At 54.5% G+C, this 23,869-nt stretch overlaps 1 protein-coding gene across 16 annotated transcripts in view; it reads right to left on the bottom strand.

Annotated features, from left to right (window-relative positions):
- The window catches only part of SLC39A11 (solute carrier family 39 member 11), a 443,645-nt gene that overhangs the window by 226,824 nt on the left and 192,952 nt on the right, over positions 1 to 23,869 (bottom strand). For 12 of the 16 annotated variants that reach the window (XM_089317655.1, XM_051825151.3, XM_089317658.1 and 9 more), the window contains one exon: positions 22,269 to 22,413. In XM_089317655.1, coding sequence (XP_089173781.1) covers positions 22,269 to 22,413 — 145 coding nt within the window. The remainder of the gene's footprint in view (positions 1 to 22,268; positions 22,414 to 23,869) is intronic. The other 4 variants (XM_089317646.1, XM_002719500.6, XM_089317654.1 and 1 more) reach the window with 1 other exon arrangement.

Raw genomic sequence — 23,869 nt, 5'->3', positions numbered from 1 at the left:
ACCATGCCCCCTAAATCAAAAAGCACCTTCACTCCTCACGTAAGCATGGACCTCCTACAGCCACACCTGCTTTGTTGTTTTCTCCTTGGCAGTTAACACCTTGTAAACTTTTACGCATTCTGCCCAGTTAGGATCCGACCCCGTCTCTCCCACTAGAATTCAGCTCTGCGGGCAGGGACTTCTGCCTGCTGTTCTGATCCCGGGGTTGGTTTGTTGTGGTTACTACTGTATCATCCGCTGTGTGCGGCATACCAATAGGCACAATAAGGATTTGTTAACTGCATGAAATGAATGGAAACATAAGGACACAGCTGAAGCATACCGCCCCCTCCCCGTCTGGAATAACAAACTGAAGACCCACACTTCAGGACAGCTGGCTGCTCGTGCCGGACCCAGCAGCAGCACTGGGACAGCTTGGTACTGAAGGCTGGAGGTCACCTTCGTGGGGATTTACTGGCAACACTGAGTTTGACGAGAGTAAGGGCAAGGAAAGGCGAGTGAGTCTCGTGGAGTGAGCACCTGTCACAGCAAGACAATCGGATTTCCTTCCAAACAGAAGAAGAGAAAACAGCCACACTTCACTGTGACTCCGTGAGCGAGAGTGGACAGCAGGGGCAGGAAAAATCAGAGACAATAATGCGTGACTTCCGGGCCCTCTCTGAAGGGGCTGGGCCTAAGGAACAGCCCCTGGCGTTCTACAAAAACCCGGCACCGCTCGCAGAATGTTCTGGCAACATGCATATTTCCGGGAAAGATCCTCACAGGGGCCCTTGACCAAAAAAATCAAAGGTTCGAGAAACACTAACTTACGGAGAAACGGCGTCTGTGGTTCTCTCTCAGTTCCAGCAGCACTCATTTATTAAAAGCCCATTCACTGTTGATTAAAGGTTGGGAAATCTCTGGATACCAACAATTCTAAGACACACCTTGTTTTATACAGCATATCAATTCTGTGATTGACACTGGTGGTAAGACAAATACGAAGTTAATTTTAGTGGTGCTAAAAACGCAGAAGAGTGTAACTCGCAGAATCTATGAATGGCAGTATACGTCCAGCATTATGCTCGTGCTTCATGTATTTTACCTGAGTCCCAGTGTGATCAATAATATTACAGGTATTCAATCACACTTACAGGTGATTATAAGGAGAGTTCAGAGTCTGGGGCTGGCACTGTGGAGCAACGGGTTAAGACACTGCGTACCATGTCGCTCCCCACATCAAAACGCCATTTCATGTTCTGGCTACCCTGCCTCGGACCCAGCTTCCTGCTACCATGCGTGGGAAGGCAGCAGAAGATGGCCCAGGTGCTTGGGCCCCCGTCCCCCACGTGGGAGACCCGGATGAAGCTTCTGGCTCCCAGCGGCAGCCCAGCCCCGTGCTGGCTGTTGTGGCCATTTGGGGACTGAGCCAGTGGATACCAGATTTCTCTCTCACTCCTGCTTTTAAATAAATAATGTAAATAAGTTAAATAATGCACATGTGAATTAAATAGTAAAGTAAGTAAATCTTAAAAAAAAAAAAAAAGCAGCTGGGTCTGCCTAAAAGCCCCGGTACCGGCATCCCGCCTCCCGGCACAGATGGCTCCCACTTCCGCAGGTCTCATGAGCCCATGCAGCACAGAGCCCTCTACGCGGCCCAGACAGGCACTCAGATCCGGCCACGAAACGATCGCAGGTGCGCAGCTTGTCCCTGCAGCAGGACTTCAAACACCCCCCGAACGACCGAGAGGAGCTTCGCATTTATTATTCTAAGGAACGCTGCTCTTCCATCAAATTTATGGCCTGCTCTGACTTCTACAAACAACTCCTTAAGTGGAGTTTAATGATCCAGAACAGACAGTGCTGGCTGTTGAAAGAGGGATTTAGAAACAAAATGTGCGCAATCCACTGCCAGTCCTGAACCACGTCCTCGGCCAACAGAGGGCAGAGGGTGGCCTGGGTGTGTGCCTAAGCACGAGTGTGCGAACGGGGCAGGGGTGAGGGGAGACGGGCTGCAGGGGGGGGGACGCCCGTCTCACCAAGTATCTCCACGCTGCCACTCCACTAATGAGCTTTACAGGAACGTATCCTGCAAAACCACCACCAGGAGATAAGAGATCTCTCCAAGGCGGCACTCAACCCCTCTCCCAGACGCTGCCTCGCGTGGTGACACAGGTGTGGCTATTCTGAGCTCTGATGTCACCGTGTAACTCCTCTCTCTCACGTTCCAACACTGGACAGGCCTGGGGGTGGACTGCAGGGTTTGTTCACAAGGACTTCACCTTCCTTCTTCCTCCAAGAACTAAATGTTGCTGGCTCAGTGCCATGTGAGGGTGGGACCACAGGCCACCTTCCCTTCCCTGCACCACTGTCAGAGTTGAATGACGTGGACAGTGGAAGGTGAGTGGACGGGAGGCACACAACACCCAAGATGCAGTTTAAGGGGTATCCAGGACAGGGACGGCCAACATGCACTGGCCGCTCCCATCCGAGTCTCCAGATAACGATTCACGCAGAGCTGTGGCGTACCATGCGCTAGGAGTCCCTGAGCTGCGGGGCTGCGTGTCGGCCCAGCAAAGCTGATACCAAAACTAGTACCAGAGGCTGGCGCCGCGGCTCACTAGGCTAATCCTCTGCCTGCGGTGCCGACACACCAGGTTCTAGTCCCGGTCGGGGCACCGGATTCTGTCCCGGTTGCCCCTCTTCCAGGCCAGCTCTCTGCTGTGGTCAGGGAGTGCAGTAGAGGATGGCCCAAGTGCTTGGGCCCTGCACCCCATGGGAGACCAAGAGGAAGCACCTGGCTCCTGGCTTCAGATCAGCATAGCGCCGGCCGTAGCAGAAGAAGAAGGAAGAAGGAAGAAGGAAGAAGGAAGAAGGAAGAAGGAAGAAGACAGCGAATCCTGGCCATACCACGCCTGATGCCCCCCCACTGGAAACCTGGGCGGCACACGATGGAACGGAGCAGACATCGTGAATTCTGCATTTCCTCCAGGCTGTCAGAACAGGGAGGATTCCGAAATGCCCCTCTAAGAGGGCTGAGCAAGGCACGAGCGTAGGAACGGAAGAGAGGAGATGCCGGATGGTGGGCAGGGAACGTGGAGACTGGGAATCTTACAACCAGGAAGTCTGGGGTGTGGCTTCAAACAGAAAAGACAAATTGAGTTTCTGGGTTCCCTTTGCCTTTCCTGTTCATCTGCTGTGTCCCTCCCGTGCCCCGAGTCTGTGCCAGCACAGTCCCGGCCCGCACCAGGGCTTCCCCAGTCCCTGCGTCTCAAGTGTGTGGGACAGAGCGAGAAGCCTCCGCGACGGAAGTGACGTGAGTCGGGGCTGCACACAGCTCTGGGGACCCGGCAGGAGCTCCTCCCCCCAGCAGAACTACCGATGGCCTGGACTCGCTTCACTCCGCCAATGGCACAGCCTGAGTGCCTGCCGAGAGCCAAGCACTGTGCTAGGCCAGCAGGGAGCCCTCTGAAATGGAACACAAGATGCATGCGCACCCCCAAAGCGTGTCCAGGGAGAGGCTCTCCAGTGTGGTTCCCAGCTGGCGCAATGCCAGGGTAGCAGCAAAGCCAGGCAACACCCTGGCCCACATCAAAAGGCATCGTCCTCTGGGCAGACACAGTCTGGCCCCTAGCACACCCCTCTACAAGCAGAATCTTCATTGGAATTCAAATTCCTTAGGTCTGGCATCCTGGTGCAAGACCCAGTATGGCAGACCCAACATGCCAGACCCAGCCTGCACCCTTGTGGACAGCAGCTAGGGGCCCTTCGGGGCATTTTTTGCTCTAGGGTCCCATCAGCTAGAGGGCGCTACAGGCGTTCAGTGGCTGGGGACCAGGGTTGCTAAGCAATTGACAGTGCACAGGACCCACCTACACCACAAAGCACCGTCCTGCTCCAGATGTGGTTTTCATCGGGTGCTCGGTGGCTGAATCCCACAAACCATCAGGGCAGTAGTTCTGGGGACGATGGGTGGGGGCTGTCTTGCGAGAGCCCAGGCCAGGAAGAAGGGCACGGCCACTTCAGAGCCTGATGGGTAGCTAGCATTGCTAAGGGGACCAGCATTGCAAACAGGAGAGAAAGAGGAATCAAAGCCCTTTGGTGGTGGTAGTAAATGACTCCCTTCCCCTCCCAACCTCTCCTGCAGTGCCCAAGGGGTCTTAGAGTAGAAACCATGGATTTAGTTTCTGTTTAGACCCCACAGGCCAAAATCAAAACAGAACAAACAAAAAAACTATCAATCAGGACAAAGAAGACACTGTACTCAGAAAATAAGACACCTCTCTAGCGTTGTTCTCAATTTTTATTTACTTATTTGAGAGGCAGAGGGAGAAAGACAGACAGACAGCTTCCCTCTGCTGAATCACTCCTTAGATACCTTCTTTGGCCCCCAAGAGCTGAAGCCAAGAGACAGGAACGCAATCCAGGTCTCCCATGCGAGTGGCGGGAGCCCAGTGACTTGAGCCATCACAGCTGCCTGCCAGGATCCGCGTTAGCAGGAAGCCGAAAGCAGGGGCTGGAGCCGGGGATCTCACCCAGGTGTCTGACGTGCGATGCAGGGGTCTGGGCTGGACTCTGCCCCGCCAGGCTCTGGGTTTGCTCTGTGACACTGAAGGTCCCGTCCGGGGAAGGGAGAGGTAGGTATTGGCTTCCTCGGTTGTACACAGCGACAGACAATACTGAAACGTTCCCGGCTGGCAGGAACACTAAACGGGGGACAAGGACGGGAAGAAATGAAGACAGAGGGCAGAGCAAACTGCACTTCCATAGCGCTGTCCCAACACTGGGCTCGCAGGTCCTGGGTCAAAATTCTCCCGTCTGCCAGTCAAAGTGTGTGGTCGGCATCTGCCCTGTGCGGCCCTCCGCTTTCAGCTTTGGAAGCTCCATGGCTCCCCGTCAGCAGCGGGCAGAAGCCGGGGGCAGCTCATTAGCTCTAGGAGAGCCGTTTCAATTACAGTCTCGTTGTCGCCTCTGCTGTTCCCTCGCCTGGCTGCAAACATTCCGCCCACAAAGGCCGAGTCCTGAGTACCAGGCTGAGCGACAGGACTGCTTGATCCGATCACCAGCAAAGACGGCGTCTGAAGTCCTGGTCAGACAGCAACACCTCGTCTGGCGCCAGCACACGGCCTCTGTCCTCGCCCCTGCGGTCCTTCCCAGCCCCAGACGGGCATGGGGTGGCCAGGGGGAGATGGGCAGCACAGCGAAGACTCCTTGAGTGAGCAGTGCTGGGGGACCAAAAGTCCTCCTGGCTCCCGGGCCGAGGTAGACAGAGAGGAGGGGCTGCAGAGTGACAGGGAGGTGCCTAACCAGGTAGGGCTGATGAGGGGCGGGTTGAAGGGTTGTCCCCAGATCCTGAGAGGCTCACGCCCCACAACAATCCATGGACATCTAGTTGTGTGCCTTCCACCCATGGAAACAGGCCACTGGGGTGGGTGTAATGAGCACGGCAGGCTAATGGACTTCTGCTATGCAAAGGCCTGGGAGAGGCCTGTTCCCAGGTCTAATTTTCCAGAGAGAAAGGAGAGACCCCAGGCTGGTGTCGACCCCCAGGAATCTCTATAGGGAGTGGAGGGTTCTGCCGGTAACTGACACCACTCAGAGCTGTGACCCTGGGGCGGAAACGGCAGCGCTGGGCCCAGCAGAGCCTGAGAACATTCTCCAAGGAACCCGGGAGGAGAGGGAGGACGGGAGACTGACGGCAGCCTCAGACAGACAGGAAGACAGGGCACCTAACGGGGTGCAAGCAAACAATGGAGAGGTACAGAGAGATGCAAAGAGGTGAACAAGTCTCACGGCAATGGAGAGGCCAAGAGACAGAACAGGTCACAGCAGGCACCTGCTTAACCAGGCACTGACATACTGGTGGCTGTGGGGGGGGGGGGAGGTTACCATGGCAACACCTTGCAGAAAGCACCCCAAGAAGCCACCCCCATGGCCACCTCTCCTGCTGCCTCTGCTCACCTGGGGGACCATGCCTCGAGCTCGGGCCCAACCTTGGAATCCCAAACTCCGCATCTCAGACCAGAACCCACTCTTGCTTCATCCACGGACTCAGATTTTAGTGTCGTTTTGCTGTGGACCAGACAGACAGGAGTCTGGGGAGCCGTGGTCTCGGGTGCAGTGCTGTTCTCCCAGGTGGCCACGGCAGACTCGTGGCTAAGGATCGTGGAGCACGAAGTGAGTAGCAGCAACCTGCATGGACAGAAACCCACACCCTGCACCGACACGAACCCTCACCCTGCACCGACACGAACCCTCACCCTGCACTGACACGAACCCTCACCCTGCACTGACAGGAACCCTCACCCTGCACCGACACGAACCCTCACCCTGCACCGACACGAACCCTCACCCTGCACCGACAGGAACCCTCACCCTGCATCGACACGAACCCTCACCCTGCACCGACAGGAACCCTCACCCTGCACCGACACGAACCCTCACCCTGCACCGACACGAACCCTCACCCTGCACCGACAGGAACCCTCACCCTGCACCGACACGAACCCTCACCCTGCACCGACACGAACCCTCACCCTGCACCGACAGGAACCCTCACCCTGCACCGACACGAACCCTCACCCTGCACCGACAGGAACCCTCACCCTGCACCGACACGAACCCTCACCCTGCACCGACAGGAACCCTCACCCTGCACCGACACGAACCCACACCCTGCACCGACAGGAACCCTCACCCTGCACCGACACGAACCCTCACCCTGCACCGACAGGAACCCTCACCCTGCACTGACACGAACCCTCACCCTGCATTGACACGAGCCCTCACCCTGCACTGACACGAACCCTCACCCTGCACCGACACGAACCCTCACCCTGCACCGACAGGAACCCTCACCCTGCACCGACACGAACCCTCACCCTGCACCGACACGAACCCTCACCCTGCACCGACACGAACCCTCACCCTGCACCGACACGAACCCTCACCCTGCACCGACACGAACCCTCACCCTGCACCGACACGAACCCTCACCCTGCACCGACAGGAACCCTCACCCTGCACCAACACGAACCCACACCCTGCACCGACAGGAACCCTCACCCTGCACCAACACGAACCCTCACCCTGCACCGACAGGAACCCTCACCCTGCACTGACACGAACCCTCACCCTGCATTGACACGAGCCCTCACCCTGCACTGACACGAACCCTCACCCTGCACCGACACGAACCCTCACCCTGCACCGACACGAACCCTCACCCTGCATTGACACGAGCCCTCACCCTGCACCGACACGAACCCACAACCTGCATTGACACGAACCCTCACCCTGTACCAACAGGAACCCTCACCCTGCACTGACACGAACCCTCACCCTGCACCGACAGGAACCCTCACCCTGCACTGACAGGAACCCTCACCCTGCACGGGAAGCCTCCTGACTGTCTCCCTGACCGCTGGTCATCAAGCCTTGACCTGATCCTCCCAATCAGAGAGCTCAGGCTACCGTGTGACTCAACTGCTGTTCTGTGCTAAGACCCCGCTCTACCTCCTAGGCAGAGGAACAGAGACGACGAACCCACTGATGCTGGGGAACCACGAGCCCATGTGGCTGTCCCGTACCCTGACCCCAGAGCCAGCAGCCCACATGGCAGGAACCATGAGCCCCTGTAGCTGTCATGCACACTGACTCCAGAACCACAAACACATGTGCACAAACCTGACTGTAAGACCACGAATCCACGTGGCTGTCATGTACCCTGACTGTAGGACCACAAGTCAATGTGGCTGTCATGTACCCTGACTGTAGGACCACAAGCCCACATGGTTGTCACGTACCCTGACTGCAGGACCACGAGCCCACGTGGCTGTCATGTACCCTGACTGTAGGACCACAAGTCAATGTGGCTGTCATGTACCCTGAGTGTAGTCCACATGGCTATCACATACCCTGACTGTAGGACCACGAGCCCACGTGGCTATCACAAACCTGACTGCAGGACCACGAGCCCACGTGGCTGACATGTACACAGACCACAAAACCATGAGTCCATGTGGCTGTCACATACCCTGACTGTAGGACCACGAGTCCACATGGCTGACACATAACCTGACTGTAGGACCATGAGCCCACGTGGCTGTCATGTACCCTGACCCTAGGACCCCAGGTCCAGACGCTGACTCTACCCCCACACATGTAATTTTACCAACCCTTACCCTATTTTTCTAGCTTTTCACAACTATTTTATGGTATATTTTCCCTTAACCATAAATGTATGTTTCCTTTATATATTTTGGGATTTCTTTTTCTGCTAAGAAACCCCCTTTCAGCGTGTACACCCTGTCGCTGGGCTGGCGCAAACGCAAACGCGGGACGTCATTCTGAGCACCTGCGAACACTGCTGACCAAGTGCTCAGTGCCTGCAGAAGCCACGGCCACACCCAAGCCCCCCCACCCCCCCTGCCCCATGCTTTCAACACAGCGAAGTCCACGGTCTGGGCTGAAAACTCCCACAAGCAGGTCCCCTGGGCTCTTTGGTCGTTGTTACTGTTGTCCAAACAAAACGGCAGCAACTAATATTCACGGAGGGCATACACTACACAGGGGCTGTTCTATACATCCTGCGTGTTTTATCTCAGCCTGGCTTCCCAGAAACCCCGGATGGGGCAGCTGCTGTGGGGTGAAGTCAGAGTTCCAACCCCAGAAGTCAGACTCCGGGACCCGCTCCTCGGCCCGCTCTGACTCTGCACCACTTCTGCTCACGGCGCCCTTCAGGAACTCGGCAGCTACTCACCCACGCGTGCCTTTCAACAACCACGAGCCCTGCGTGACGTCACACTTAATGGTGAAAGGTGACTAAGACAGCGACGTCAGTTTTCACCAGCACTGCCCAGTACACTGGGACTCTCAGCCAGTGCAATAAGGGGAGAGGTAGGCGGCATGCAGATCGGAAAGGCGAAAGGAAACTATCACTCCTCACGGGCAAGACAGAAACTTCCATGGAACCTCCCCCCAAAACCGTTAGATCTACTACAAGTTCGGCAAGGTTTCAGGATACAGGTTAACACATGAAAATCAACTTTATTCCCTCAAACCAGCAATGACGAGTAGAAATAAAAGTTTATACTCCATAAACATGCACAGTTTAAATGTATGTTAATTTTTTTTAATCAAAAGTTTTCAAAAAGCAATCAAAATTTGGGGCCAGTGTTGTGACACAGCTGCTGCCCGCGATGCCAGCATCCCAAATCTGAGAACTGGTTCGGGTCCAGCTCCCTGCTAGTGTGCCTGGGGCAGCAGCAGCAGAAGATGGCCCAAGCACTTGGGTCCCTGCCACCCACATGAGAGACCAGGATGGAGTTCCAGATGGGCGTCCTGGCTCCTGGCTTCACCCTGACCTTGGCACAGCCCCAGTCACTGCAGATATTTGGGGAGTAAACCAACGCACAGAAGAAACCTCAATCTCTCTCTCTCTCCCCTCTCCACCCCTTTTCAAATAAATAAATACATCTTTTTAGAAAAGCAACCAGGGCCGGCGCGGTGGCTCAATAGGCTAATCCTCCGCCTGTGGCGCCGGCACACCGGGTTCTAGTCCCGGTCGGGGCGCCAGATTCTGTCCCGGTTGCCCCTCTTCCAGGCCAGCTCTCTGCTGTGGCCAGGGAGTGCAGTGGAGGATGGCCCAAGTGCTTGGGCCCTGCACCCCATGGGAGACCAGGAGAAGCTCCTGGCTCCTGCCTTCGGATCAGCGCGGTGCACCGGCCGCAGCGGCCATTGGAGGGTGAACCAACGGCAAAGGAAGACCTTTCTCTCTCTGTCTCTCTCTCTCACTGTCCACTCTGCCTGTCACAAAAAAAAAAAAAAAAAAAAAAGAAGAAGAAGAAGAAGAAGAAAGAAAAGCAACCAGGTGCCAGAGCTATGGCGTAGTGGGTAAAGCCTCCGCCTGCAGTGCCAGAATCCCATATGGGTGCCGGTTCTGGTCCCGGCTGCTCCACTTCCAATCTAGCTCTCTGCTATGGACTGGGAAAGCAGTAGAAGATGGCCCAAATCCTTGCGCCCCTGCACTCGCATGGGAGACCTGGAGGAAACTCCTGGCTCCTGGCTTCAGATCAGCACAGCTCCTGCCTTCGCGGCCAGCTGGGCAGTGAACCAGCAGACGGAAGACTTCTCTCTCTTTCTCTGCTTCTCCTTCTCTGTGTAACTCTGACTTTCAAATAAATAAATAAATAAACCAAAAAAAAGGAAAAAGCAGCCAAAATTTAAAATACAGTATCATTTACAATAGCACCATAAAATGAAACACTTAGAGGTATAAATCTAACCAAACATGTAGGGTTGAAAACTACAAAACACTGGTAAAGGAAATCAAAGACTTAAATAGGGAAGTGTACAGTATTCATAAAGTGGAAGATGATATCACTGTCAATTTTCTTCAAATTGGTTTGCAGATTAAATGCAATCCCAATGAAAACCTCATCAGAGTTTTTTGTAGACATTAGCAAAATGACTTAAAATATTGTGTGTAAAGGTCAGGAAACTAAAATGGCCAAGACAATTTTGAAAATGAAGAACAAAGGATAGGACGTAACCTACCTGACTGCAAAGTCACTAGAAAGTTCCGATAATCAAGAGGATGTACGGGCCAGCGCCGTGGCTCACTAGGCTAATCCTCCGCCTTGCGGCGCCAGCACACCGGGTTCTAGTCCCGGTCGGGGCGCCAGATTCTGTCCCGGTTGCCCCTCTTCCAGGCCAGCCCTCTGCTGTGGCCAGGGAGTGCAGTGGAGGATGGCCCAGGTGCTTGGGCCCTGCACCCGCATGGGAGACCAGGAAAAGCACCTGGCTCCTGGCTCCTGCCATCGGATCAGCGCGGTGCGCCGGCCGCGGCGGCCATTGGAGGGTGAACCAACGGCAAAGGAAGACCTTTCTCTCTGTCTCTCTCTCTCACTGTCCACTCTGCCTGTCAAAAAAAATAAAAAATAAAAAAAAAAAAAAGAGGATGTACTACTGGTGGAGGGACAGACCCACGAACCAATCAATCAGCAGGGAGAGTCCAACAATACACCACACAAATACGGCCAATTATATTTTTACCAAAACCACAAAGGCAGTTCAAAGCATTTTACAATTTAAAATTTTAAATGTGAAAAGTAATTCACAATGGATCATAGACCTTAAATGTAACATATGAAACTTTTAGACGAAAACATAAGAGGAAATCTTACTGATCATGTGTTAGGCAAAGAATTCACAGACACAACACTAAAATTATATTCTAAAAAAAAAAAAAGAACAGATAAATTAGACTCCACCAAAATTAAAAAACTTTCTGTGCAAACACACTGTTAAGAGAATGAAAAGCCAAGTGAGGTACAGATGGGGAGAAAGGGAAGACAAACCCCGTGTCTGACCAAGGACCTGTATCCCAAATCTATATAAAGAACTTTCAAATCTGGACAGTGAAAAAAGAAACTAATTTTAAAATGGGCAAAAGATTTCTTACAAGATTTATTTATTTGAAAGGCAAAATTAGAGGGGGGCAGGGAGGTGTGTGTGTGGGAGAGGGAGAGAGAGGTTGACGAAGCACGCCCCGGTCGCGAGGGGCACGTAACTCACTTCTTAGAGACAGGGTCACATGCGCCCCGCCCTGACGCTGGTTCTGTTGCTGTCCCCTCCATTCGGTTCAAAGCCAATTCAGCATCCCCCCCCCCCCATTCCTCTTGAAGGCTGCTGACTCTGTCAGTGGCATCTCCTCACAGTTCCAGAGCTCAAAACCAACCTTCATTTCTTACCAGGTATTTTTATTATTATTATTATTTGACAGGTAGAGTTATAGACAGTGAGAGAAAGAGAGACGGAGAAAGGTCTTCCTTCCGTAGGTTCACCCCCCCACACACGGCCACTACAAATGTAGCGCTGCGCCGATCTGAAGCCAGGAGCCAGGTGCATCCTCCTGGTCTCCCATGGGGTGCAGGGCCCAAGGACCGGGCCATCCTCCACTGCCCTGCCAGGCCACAGCAGAGAGCTGGCCTGGAAGAGGAGCAACCGGGACTAGAACCCGGCGCCCTGACCAGGACTAGAACCCGGCGCCCATTTGGCATGCTGGCACCGCAGGCGGAGGATTAACCAAGTGAGCCATGGTGCTGGCCAACCAGGCGTTTTTAATAATGGGGAGGAGGACAGAAAACACAAATCCCGAGAGGGGAGCAAATAAAGTCAAAGGAGTCCTAATTAGGGCCTAAGAACTTGAACGCCAAGTGCCACCCTGTGCTTCCCTGGCTAACGGAGCTTCTGGAAAAAAAAAAAAAAAAAAAAAAAAAAAAAAAAAAAACAATTATCTGGAAAACAAAACAAAATAATGCAAAAAGGGCCCAGGCTGCCAGACTCCGGGAACTGTCTCCTAAATCTTTGGGTAATAAAAGCCCACCAGGAATACCCTCAGGAGGCTGGTCCTGCCCAGGCCACTCATCTGCTCTGTTTCCCAAAAAACACATTAAAAACACATTTGCCAGCTTAATAGACTTATGAGCTGAAATGAGTGTGTCAGAACTCTTATAAATATGATCGAACCCGCTAAGCAAGCAAATGTTAAATTTTGCATAAGGAGCCAGTATCCTAACTCCTCAGTAGACACTTAATGAATATTTCAAATACAGCACCCGCCAGCTGCTGCAAGGCTCCAGAAGAATTAACTGGGCGGCTGTCCCTGCCAGGATCAGCCCCCTCTGGCTCCCTCCTGTTTGCTCTCCTGACTGAGCGAGCTCCCGAGGCTGGGCACGCGGCGGTCAGAGCACGCACCTGGCCACGCACCGTGTGGAAGGACAGCGTCCCCCAACAAGACTCACGTCGGCCCAGGGCGTCAGGATGACCTTCCTTGGAAATGGGGCCGTTGCACACGCAGTGAGGGAGGAAGTGGCCAAAGCGTGCCAAGTCTCAGGAGGAGTGAGCTTTGGAGGCCGATGGAACACCGTGATGACCACGGTTAACAGCAACGGAATATGTATTTCAAGCTCAACGCTGAGCGTGTCCTTTAAGGGTCTACACCACTGAAGTGTGGCAGTGGGTGCCGGTGAAGATGCTCACAGCCCACAGCAGAGCACCCGGGTTCGAGCTCCCGCTCCACTCCCCAGTCCGGCTTCCTGCTAATGTGCGCCCTGGGAGGCAGCAGGGGATTGGAGACCTGCACCCAGCTCCTGGATCCCAATCACTGCAGGTGCGCTGGGAGTAAACCAGTGGATGGCAGCTCTCGCTCTGGGTCTCTCTCTACCTCTCGTATAAATAAATCAACCAAAAAAAATTCTTTTGAAAAGCTAAGTATGTGAGGTGATAGAGTAATTAGCTTGATTGCATGATTCTACAATTACTGTATAATTATGTAGAAGTATATGTGGAGGGGATGGTGCTGTGACACAGCAGGTTAAAGCCCCAGCCTGCAGCTCTAGCATCCTGTATGGGCGCCGGTTCGAGTCCCGGCTGCTCCATTTCCGATACAGCTGCCTGCTAATGGCCTGAGAAAGCAGTGGAAGGTGGCTCAAGTGCTTGGGCCCCTGCACTCACGTGGGAGTCCTGGAAAAAGCTCCTGGCTTCAGACTGGCCCAGCCTCAGTTGTTATGGCTATTTGGGGAGTGAACCAGCAAACAGAAGACCTTTCTCTCTCTTTCTCTCTCTGTAACTCTGCCTTTCAAATAAATAAAAATAAATATTTAAAAAGAAATGGCATAAGCATATGTTAAAACATCCCATCTGACCTTATTTTTTTTTTTTTGACAGGCAGAGTGGACAGTGAGAGAGAGACAGAGAGAAAGGTCTTCCTTTGCCGTTGGTTCACCCTCCAATGGCCGCCGCGGCCGGCGCGCTGCGGCCGGCGCACCGCACTGATCCGATGGCAGGAGCCAGGAGCCAGGTGCATCCTCCTGGTCTCCCATGCGGGTGCAGGGCCCAAGCACCTGGGCCATCCTCCACTGCACTCCCTGACCACAGCAGAGGGCTGGCCTGGAAGAGGGGCAACCGGGACAGAATCCGGCGCCCCGACCGGGACTAGAACCCGGTGTGCCGGCGCCGCTAGGCGGAGGATTAGCCTAGTGAGCCGCGGCGCCGGCCTCCATCTGACCTTATTAACACATACAACTATGCTTTGTCAATGGCACATAACATTCTAAAAATTCACAAAGGAAGTGATCCTACCGGATTAGGTGGGCCCCACACCTCACGCCTGGCGTCGATGCAGGTGAAAGCAGAGAAGGTTTTGAGCCTCAGCTCGCTGGGGCGCAGACGTGCACATGGGGAAGGAGGCCAGGTCACAACAGGGGCAGAGACGGGGGCGACACAGCCACAGGCCAAGGACACTGGGAGCCGGAAGCAGAGAGGCCGGGAGGGGTCCTCCCCCAGCAACTTCTGTGACAGCGGGACCCTGCTGACGCCTCGCCTCGGGACACCTCGCTCTCCCAGCTCCAGCCTCCAGACACCTGAGACAGTATGCTCCGCCTGTTTCCAAGTCACCTGGCTTGCAGCATTTTGTCACGGCGGCAACTGAGGGCTGACAGAATCAGGAGGGCACTTCCGGACGTCGGAACGTGTGTGTACGCATTAAGTCTCCCCCACAATTACCAAACTCAGCGTCCTTCAGGTGACGGGGAGGTGTCACCCCACTAATTCCATCAGCATCAACTTGTACACCTGCCAGCTGTCTTAGCCCACTGGACTTCATGGCTTCTGGCTTTCTTTTTGGTTCAGCCCAGTGAGAGACTCTAAAAGATGGAAACAAATGGAGCCCAGTTCTCTGGCCACCTCTAGGAAGGCAGCTCCCACAGGGTTCAGGGCTGCTTTGGGCTGACGCACACCCCACCACTACCAGCAGCCCCAAGCCCAGCACCAGGGAGTGTAACTGGACTTGGAGACGAGGTCTAGAGAGAGGCCCTGGTCCCACGTGGCTGAGGTTCTGGTCTCCAAAACTCCAGACGCCAGCCTCCAGAACGGACAAATCACGAACGTCAGCTCTTTCAGCCCCGGGGTTTAGGGTGCCTTGTTCAACAGCCCTAGCAAACCAATCGCCGAGCCGCCTCCAGGCCCTGGCCGCGTGAACGTGCACTCTGAAATCCCTGCCCAGCTCAGAAAATCAGGACTATTTTTTTTTTTTTCTTAAATGGCAAGGAGGCAGGGAAAGTGCTGTTTGAGTGGTAACCTCACACTCTGTAGAAGCCAATCATCTGTAAATGCATCCCTCTGGTGCCTCAGGGGCTGGGAGGCCACCTCAGGGTCTGTTCAAGTGACAGAATTTCTGTCACATCCAGGACACGCAACAGCTCCTGGAAATTATTACTGTCACGGAACAATTTCTTCATCCTTCTGCAAAATATTTTTCTATGACACTTCTTTTCTCTTTAAATGTGTGCTTCTTTGAGAGGCAGAGAGACAAGAGATCTTTCACCTGCCGGCTCCAGTGGCCCGCAACAGCTGTGGCTGCGCCAGGCTGAAGCCGAGAGCTGGGAATTCAACCTGAGCCTCCCCCGTGGGCGCCAGGGAGCCCGGAATGGAGTCCTCATTACCGCATCAGCAGGAAGCTGGGACTGGGGACAAAGACCCAGACCCAGGCGCACTGCACTGGCGTGGAATGCGGGCCTCCTGCGGGCGAGGGCAAACATCCGGTGGGGCATATTGTAATGCTAGCTTGCTTCATTCGGGCCCTTTCAATAAAGCAGCCCGAGCTGCAGGCCCCAGCCTGGAAATGAGACAGAGAAGCCAGGATCTGGCGACTTTTTAGTCGCTAAACGACAACCTTCAATTAGGAACCAAGAAAAACAAAACCAGGAACAAACTTCCAAGTGTTCCCTAACCAACCAGATACGGGGGGGAATAATGAAAGCTGAGTTGCTGACACTGCATGGCGACACATTAACTCTGCATGATTTCTGTGAGATTATTCTTTCATCCTTAGGGATCTTACTGAGAAAAAGTCAAAACTACCAATGACATTTCGGAGAATTCCCTAAATGCGGTTGTTCCTTGTTATAAAGAAACACCTGGAATTTCTCCTCCGAGCTACAGCCGCCCCTGCATTGCATTGAAGGTTGCTAAAGCGGACAGGAAACGCTGGTGACAAAAGAAACACCTTCAGGAAAGGCCTGGAGAGCCAGGAGATGCAGGGGCAGACGCGAGGGAGTTTCCCGGGAGCCCTGACGCTGCCTGGATTAAACACACTTTATTCCCAGTCTTGGGCTCTGCCAGGGAATGTCAGTGCCAGGGAAATCCGGGAGCTGGGAGTTGAACGCAGAGACAGGTCTTACAGAGGGAACGGGCTGCCGTCCGCGGGCGGGTGAGATTCCCTCCACACGGCCAAGGCCGCGCCCCCCACCGAGTCCCCAAGAATGCCTGATACACACTGGCCCACCAGTGTGAAAACCCACCTGCCCGGTTCACCGCCCCGCTGCGGGAAGTGCTCCAGGGAGCCTGTCCACTCCTGAGCGGCGGTGAAACACGAGGTCAGGGTGGGCATTAGGCCTGGCGGTTAGGCCACCCAGGGCCCGCACCGGAGGACCTGCGTCCCCGTTCCGACTCCAGCTGACTCTAGCTTCCGGCTCGCACGGCCCCTGGGAGGCACCGGTGATGGCCTGGGAGACCTGGATGGCATTCCTGCCCCAGAGGCTGCAGGTATTTGAGGGGGGAACCAGCCCACGGTGGTGCCCTCTCGCCCTCTGAAGTTTAAAAAGGGGTGGGGGTGGGGCAGTCAATGTGGATCCCTCCATGTCCTTCAGGTCCCCAGGGAAATAGAGGAGTAATTGGCTCCTGCTGGAGACGAGCCGGCCTCAGGGTGAGGAGGGCACTCAAAGCACACCTGAATCCCATCACGGCTCTGAACTGCACGACCTAGGTGCTGTCCCGGGCCTGGGCACTCGGGAACCTCCAGTTAGAAAGGAAAACCATCGCCGCCGCCCCCCACCCCCCACTTCCAGCAAATCTGCAGGAATCAGCACGGGATTCGAGATTTGCAGCGCGGGAAACAAACAGTTCGGGTTGCTGAGGGGCCCGGGACTGTAGATCTGTAATCTATGACCCACTGGACACCAGCGCGGCGGCGGCCTCATTTTGCAAACTCTGGCCTCAATATCCGCAGGGCTGTTTTGGGTGAAATTATTATTGGCAAACAAATGCTGTGAGAGCAAAAGGATCGAACAGTAATGGAAAAACCTGTTTCTGACCAGAGTTTCACGCGGCTTCTGCCCCCCTCACCTACGCACCCTCTACCCCCTCTCGCCCTCAACAAGCTTGGGAAGGATTTATAGCAGATGCGCCTGTGCCAGTTCACAGCTAAGCAATCTCCTAACGTAATTCCTCCTCTTTCCCTGCCGGGAAATAATGCTGGTTCCTGTTCGCTCCACAGACACACACAACTGCAGGCAATTCTCCGTCCTCCACGCCAGGAGGCCCAGGAAATTCACCAATAATAGTATAACGACAGGGAAGTGCACTCACGAACTCTCAACTCCCCCCACCCCCCAGAACAAACCAATACTGAGAGCCAGGCAGTTAACGACGGGTAAAAGAATGGATCGAGGGGCCAGTGCTGCAGCGAAGTAGGCTAAGCCTGCAGCACTGGCATCCCATACGGGTGCTGGTTCGAGTCCTGGCTGCTCCAATTCCAATCCAGCTCCCCGCTGATGGTCTGGGAAAACAGCGGAAGATGGCCCAAGTCCTTGGGCCCTGCACCTGTGTGGGAGACCCGGAAGAAACGCCTGGCTTCGGATCAGACTAGGTCTGGCCATCGTGGCCATTTGGGGAGTGAGCCAGTGGGTAGTAGACCTTTCTCTATGTAACTCTCAAATAAATAAATAATATAAATATATAATTATAATAAATAATATAAATAAAAAAACAAATGAATTGATCCACTTTTTCCTATCCCCTCTTTGCCCTGAAGAGGGTGCTAGTGAGCAAGAAAAGTCTAAGTTGGCAGCCCAATGGGAGAAACTGAGGCAGAGGCCCCTTTTCCCCACCCTCGTTTAACCTGAACAGGGTACCAGTAAGAAAAATGCTCAACCCGACAGCCGAATGGGGAAAACTGAGGCAAAGCAGTCCAAGCTCTAGAAGAACGCTGGAGTAATGGAGAGTGGTAGAGGTTATGGGCCTTGGCCTTCCAAACACATACACAGAGTCTGCACAAATGTAAGCAGAATTACTAACACTTTGGTGCCAACGCATGAACCAGGCGTGAAGAACCCCCGACCCAGGGCTGGCACTGTGGCGCAGCAGGCTGAGCTGCCGTACCCAATGCCGGCGTCCCATACCGGTGCTGCTTCGAGTCCTGGTCTTTTTGCTTCCAATCTAGCTCCTTGGGAAGGCAGCAGGAGATGGCCAAGTACTTGGGCCCCTGCCATCCACGTGTGAGAGCCAGATGAGAGTTCCAGGCTCCTGGCTTCAGCCTGGTCCAGCCCTGGCCATTGCAACCATCTGGGGAGCAAACCAGCAAATGGAAGACCTCTCACTGCCTCTCAAATACATAAAATAAATCTTCAACAGAAAAAAAAATAGAACCTCGCCAATTTCTAGAGCTTAACAGTAGAGCTGTCCACAGAAATGCACATATTAACATACTCCCTGCTGTGTCATCCATAACAGAGGAAGACTGGGATTACCCTAAGGGGCTGTCAAGAGGAGATTAATTGGGTAACATCCTGGGAGCAATAAGAACGGGAGGGCCGGCGCCGCAGCTCACTAGGCTAATCCTCCACCTGCGGCGCCGGCACACCGGGTTCTAGTCCCGGTCTGGGCGCCGGATTCTGTCCCGGTTGCCCCTCTTCCAGGCCAGCTCTCTGCTGTGGCCCGGGAGTGCAGTGGAGGATGGCCCAAGTGCTTGGGCCCTGCACCCCATGGGAGACCAGGATGGGTGCCTGGCTCCTGCCATCGGATCAGCGCAAAAAAGAAAAGAAAAAAAAAAAAAAGAACGAGAGGCCCCTATGAGTGACCAAGGAACAAACAACAGAGCATAGAGCTAATGCAAAACCACGAGGTACAGGGCTGCTATGGTGTGAACGTTTGTGCCCTTGGACTTGTGGGTTTGGGCCCCAGGGTCTCGTGTTCACGGTACTAAGTGGAAACCTGACTGGGTTATGACGTCTGCAGGTGGGGCTGAGTCCTGGAGGCTCCCTCAGATACTCCAGGCCACACACACAGACACAGACACGCCCTCCCTGTCTCTTGCCAGGCAAGGCTCTGTACCATCTGGGACCCTGCCAACAAGAACTCCCTCGCCACAGCCCAAACCAGTGCAGCCTGCTTGATCCTGGGACTGGGAACCTTCAGTAAGCTGGCTGTCTCTGGTACTCACTGCAGTGACAAAAAGCTAATCCAAGAAGAACGGCCAGGACTTTGCAATTCTGAGAGGACACACAAGAAACTAGAAATAGTGTGTCTGAGATGGGGAACTCGACCAAAAGGGATTTAAAATTGGAAGGAAAAAAATTACTTCCTTAATATATTTTATTTATTTGAAAGGCAGAGAAACTAGAGCGAGAGGGCTCTCCCACCCACCAGATCACTCCCTAAATGCCTGCAACAGTCAGGCTAAAGCTGAGAACTTAACATCCAGGCTTCCAGTGCAGGGGTCAGTGACCCATCACCTGCTGCCCCCCAGGGTGCACGTTAGCACGAAGCTGGAACGCGGAGGGGAGTAAGGATTCGAACCCAGGAACTCTGGTATGAGACGCAGGCCTCGCAGGTGGCAGCTTTACCTGCCATGCCAAATGTCCACTCTTGCTTTTCATTTTAAAATCCACGTTATTATATTTTGACTTACAGCTAGTTGTGGGGCCGGCGCTGTGGCGTAACGGGATAAGCGGCTGCTGGCAGTGCCGGCATCCCATATCGGCACCTGCCCAGGTCCTGGCTGCTCCACTTCCGATCCAGCTCTCTGCTATGGCCTGGGAAAGCAGTGGAAGATGGCCCAAGTGCTTGGGTCCCTGCACCCACGTGGGAGACCTGGAGGAAGCTGCTGGCTCCTGACTTCGGATCAGCCTAGCTCCAGCTGTTGCGGCCATTTGGGGAATGAACCAGTGGATGGAAGTCAGTCTCTCTCTCTCTCTCTCTCTCTCCCCAACTCTGCCTTTCAAATAAATAAATCTTCGAGAAAAAAAAAAAAGCTAGTTGGGGATGGATGGACGGATGGACAGGCGGGGAGAGAGACGGACAGGGTGATAATTTTCAAAGAACTCCTGGCTTAGCAGATTCCCAGAATATCCCCTGCTTTGAGAATAGCTGATACCGTAAAACATTTGGCACCAAGACAGAAATAGGCAAGTCTCTCATAAATGCTTTTCCCGGCTCAGGCTGCTGCCACAGCTCCCAGCAGCTGAACTTCTCCCCTTGCTGAACCAACTCCAGGGCAGGATAACAGCAGCGCCACGATTATTTTTTAAAAGGCCGATATTATTTACTAAACGCCCATTAAACCCGTCTCCTGGCTGCGTTTACAGCACACTTAAGGGCAAATCCAGATGGTACCAATAACGCGGATTCAGGCTCGATTTGCAAGAAGCTGGTCATCAAACAGCTGCTATCAGTTTTAGAGTCCCCACAGGCCTGACACCCACGGGTGCGTCCAGGTGAGAAGAGACGGCTGGGCTCTCGGGGTCTGGGCAAAGCAGCCCCGTGCCCCCCAAGAGCTGCGTCTCCCTTTGTATCCGCGCAGTTAGCAACGGCTGTAGGGGTTGCTTGGTAACCCGGTAACAAGGTCTGCCTAGCAGTCTCGAGCAGGGCACAGGTGTACGTCTCCCGCCCACGCAGTCCCCGCTCGCCACTTAACCCTGGCTTGACCAAGGAGACTGCACAGCCAGCTCTCCCCGGCCTGCCTCTACCAAGGCAGCGCTGGAAAAGGCTCATCGAAAGAACTGATGCTTACTTTTTTTTTTTTTAATCTTTTATGATGGACAGGCACCCGTGACCTTAAAGATCCGCAAATGGGACAGAATGAAGTCGGGCCAACTTTGTTATCCCAGAGAAAGCTCCCAATCAGGTCTGTGAAGTCTTCTAAGGAGCCCACAGGAGCCTGAGCACAGAACTGCTAGTGAGAGCTGACGGAAGGGCCGGGGACCCTGTGTCTGGGGACTCAGCACGGAGGAGGCCCCCACTCTCGTCACCACACACACCCCGACTGCACTCCAGCCAGAGCAAAACCGAAGGCAGCAGCTAAGGCGCTCTAAGTCGAGGACGGGCCACGTGTGTGCCCGGAGCCAGGGGACAGATGGGTCCTCCTTAACCCTCTGCGACTTGAGCTCGTGTTGGATGAATTTTTATTTCCCCGATTCTATCCCACGTAGGAAGTCGTGGGAGGCGGTGAGGATTAACCCAAGTGGAGAAGATATTGCGCGTTCTCCATGAATAATTCACGCGGCACAAAATCTGAGCGCAGATAATTGAGAACGGGATGTGGCGTCGCTGTTGCTTTTTCACATTTGCTCTCCCCGGAGGTGGCAAAGGCATCAAATTAAAACGCCAGCGTGGCCACAAGAAGGGACTGTGTGTGACCATTCGCCGACCGCTGCCTCCCCAGTCCGCCAGCGAGCGAGCCCCGCAGGGGCAGGGAAGGGTCTGCTCTCGACCTCCCCTGCAAGGCTTTCCTATCTCGCTAGGTCCACGGCCAACAGCGGGGGAGGAAGCTGTCACAGCAGCCCGGGGCTTGCAGGCTTACATGCAAGACTTCTTAGACACAGGCACAGGGAAAGAACGGCTCCTGCAGCCCTCGGTAAGGTAATTGGCCTTTCAATTAGTCAGAGGCCCTCAGGAAGACAAGAGGCAGGAGGGGAGGCGCCTGGCCCCGAGTGGGGGGGAAACAGTGGGTCCCATCCCACCCCTTACAGCTCCTCCAAGGGCGTGGCCGGGGTGCACCCCTCCCGCCAGCTGCAGGGCCGGCTCTCGGGTCCCTCTCGGCTGTCCAGGCCTTCTAGATCCAGATAGAACGAGCACAAGAGCCCTCCACCGTGCCCCAGATGAAAGCCACACATGTGAAGAGGGCCACTCAGGGTCCATCAGAGAGGGAGAGGTGAGACGGCAGAGGTCCACACTGGCAGACCCATCCTCGTCACAGTGACCTTGGCCCCCCCCCCCGCCCCCGGAAGAGAAAGAGGATCAAAAGATGCCTTGGCCCCGCCTCCACCAGGCACGTGGCTTTGAGAACAAGCGAGAAACGAAGGCGTAGGGGCAGATGCCAGGTTAGCTCTGGGCAGTCGCGGGCGAGTAGTCTGGAAGGACAGGACTCGGTGCTGGGTGTTTAACCCGCCCAGGCCCCTGCCCCCAGCTCCATGTCTACACTGACTCCGTGTGCGCAGCAGCGAGCTTGCCTGAAAGAGGCCCCGCTCTACCTATCCGGATGGAGAGTTCACTCTCGGCCAGGAGCAGCGTGGGGCCCTCAGGGTCAGACTTCTTCTTCACCAGCGCGGGGTCGGAGGTCAGCGCCAGGGCCATCTGGGGGTCTTCGGCTGCGCCCTGAAACAAGAAGCAGTCGCGTCACCAGAGCGCCCCCTGCCTGCCCTTCTCCCCCAGACCCTCTGGCTCCAAGCTGCCAACAGCTCCAGGCTGCAAGGGGGGGGGGCGCAGGCTGGCCCGGCCGCCACAGAGAAGCTGACCGGCTTTCTGGGTGGAGGACTTCCAGGGCTAAAAAGATGGATCTGGGCATGGGTGCCGATCCTGGAAGCAGGAAAAACACAGGCTGGGAAAGACGGGCGCCGCTGGATACCTCCTCACTGAGAGCAGGTGCACAGGGCCTCGGTGCCTGCTCTACCAAAAGCAGCCCACGGGACAGGCTCACCTTGGACGCTGGGGTTTCAACACTGGAATTCTGACCACAGCACCAGGCAAAAATAGTGCCAAACCGGGAGAGGCTTCCATTTCAAATGTGTGAGTCTAACACAGGAGAGAAGGCTTAAGAATTCTAAGAAAATATGAAAACTGTTTTCTTGGGCGAGTTTCCTTCATGAATGAACGTCACAACAGGTAACGTCAGGTTGTGTGTTATATGTGTAATGCACACACATGCATCTTTACACACACACACATCCCCACAGATACACACATCACATACCCTTCAACATGTACATCACACACACACACGTATGGATACTCACTCCCATACACACATGACTCACACACACCCACTCTCATATACACACCCTTACATGTACACACAACATACCATCATTACACACAGTACGCACACTTCACCCTTACACACACATAACACACCCTCACAACTATACACATCATATACTCTCACGCCCTTATTCATCTCCATGACACACGTTACACAGTACACGCTCAGACATACACAGATCACACACCTCCTCATTCGGATACATCACACACACACACAGCACACACTCACAACTCTGTGGACTCGTGACACGTACCCCCTCTTGTTTTCTCCTTGTCATGACAACGGGGACACGAAAGGGAACCTAATGGTTCAGACAGTTCCTTATCTCTTTCTACCTGCATGTGACAAATGAACAGCTAAGCCCTGGCGCTCGGGTCTGCCATTTGTCCGGCTCGTCCGCACTGTCCTGACCCTGTTTGCCCGGCTCCAGCATGCACATTAATGAGGTGCCGCCGACACCTCACATCACCCTGTTCAGATACTAGGAAGGCCTCCCAGCTTCGCCTGAGCCGCCCTTGTTGAACTTCTCAGGCTCCCCTGTAGCATGCTGGGAAGCCACCTCTCTGCCACACGAGCAGGGCGCAGCCGCCAACCCACATCATGGCCAGGGTGGCCCCCGAAGAGACAGACGGGGCCCTGAGAGCAGGGGAAGGCTCAGGAAGGCCAGGCCTGCTCCGTGAACCCGAGCGGCAGCTGCAGTCCGTGCCATGGGCCACAGAGTGCCGCCCCTTTGCTCCGCTGTGTGCTGTAATTATTTCTAATTGGACATCACCTGCTGACATCTGAGGG

The sequence above is a fragment of the Oryctolagus cuniculus genome, chromosome 17 (genome assembly GCF_051225735.1).
Source record: "Oryctolagus cuniculus isolate XC-2025 breed Fujian yellow rabbit chromosome 17, ASM5122573v1, whole genome shotgun sequence".
NCBI lineage: Eukaryota > Metazoa > Chordata > Mammalia > Lagomorpha > Leporidae > Oryctolagus > Oryctolagus cuniculus.
Note: the sequence above shows the minus strand (reverse complement) of the source record. Positions and strands in the feature narration are given on the sequence as shown.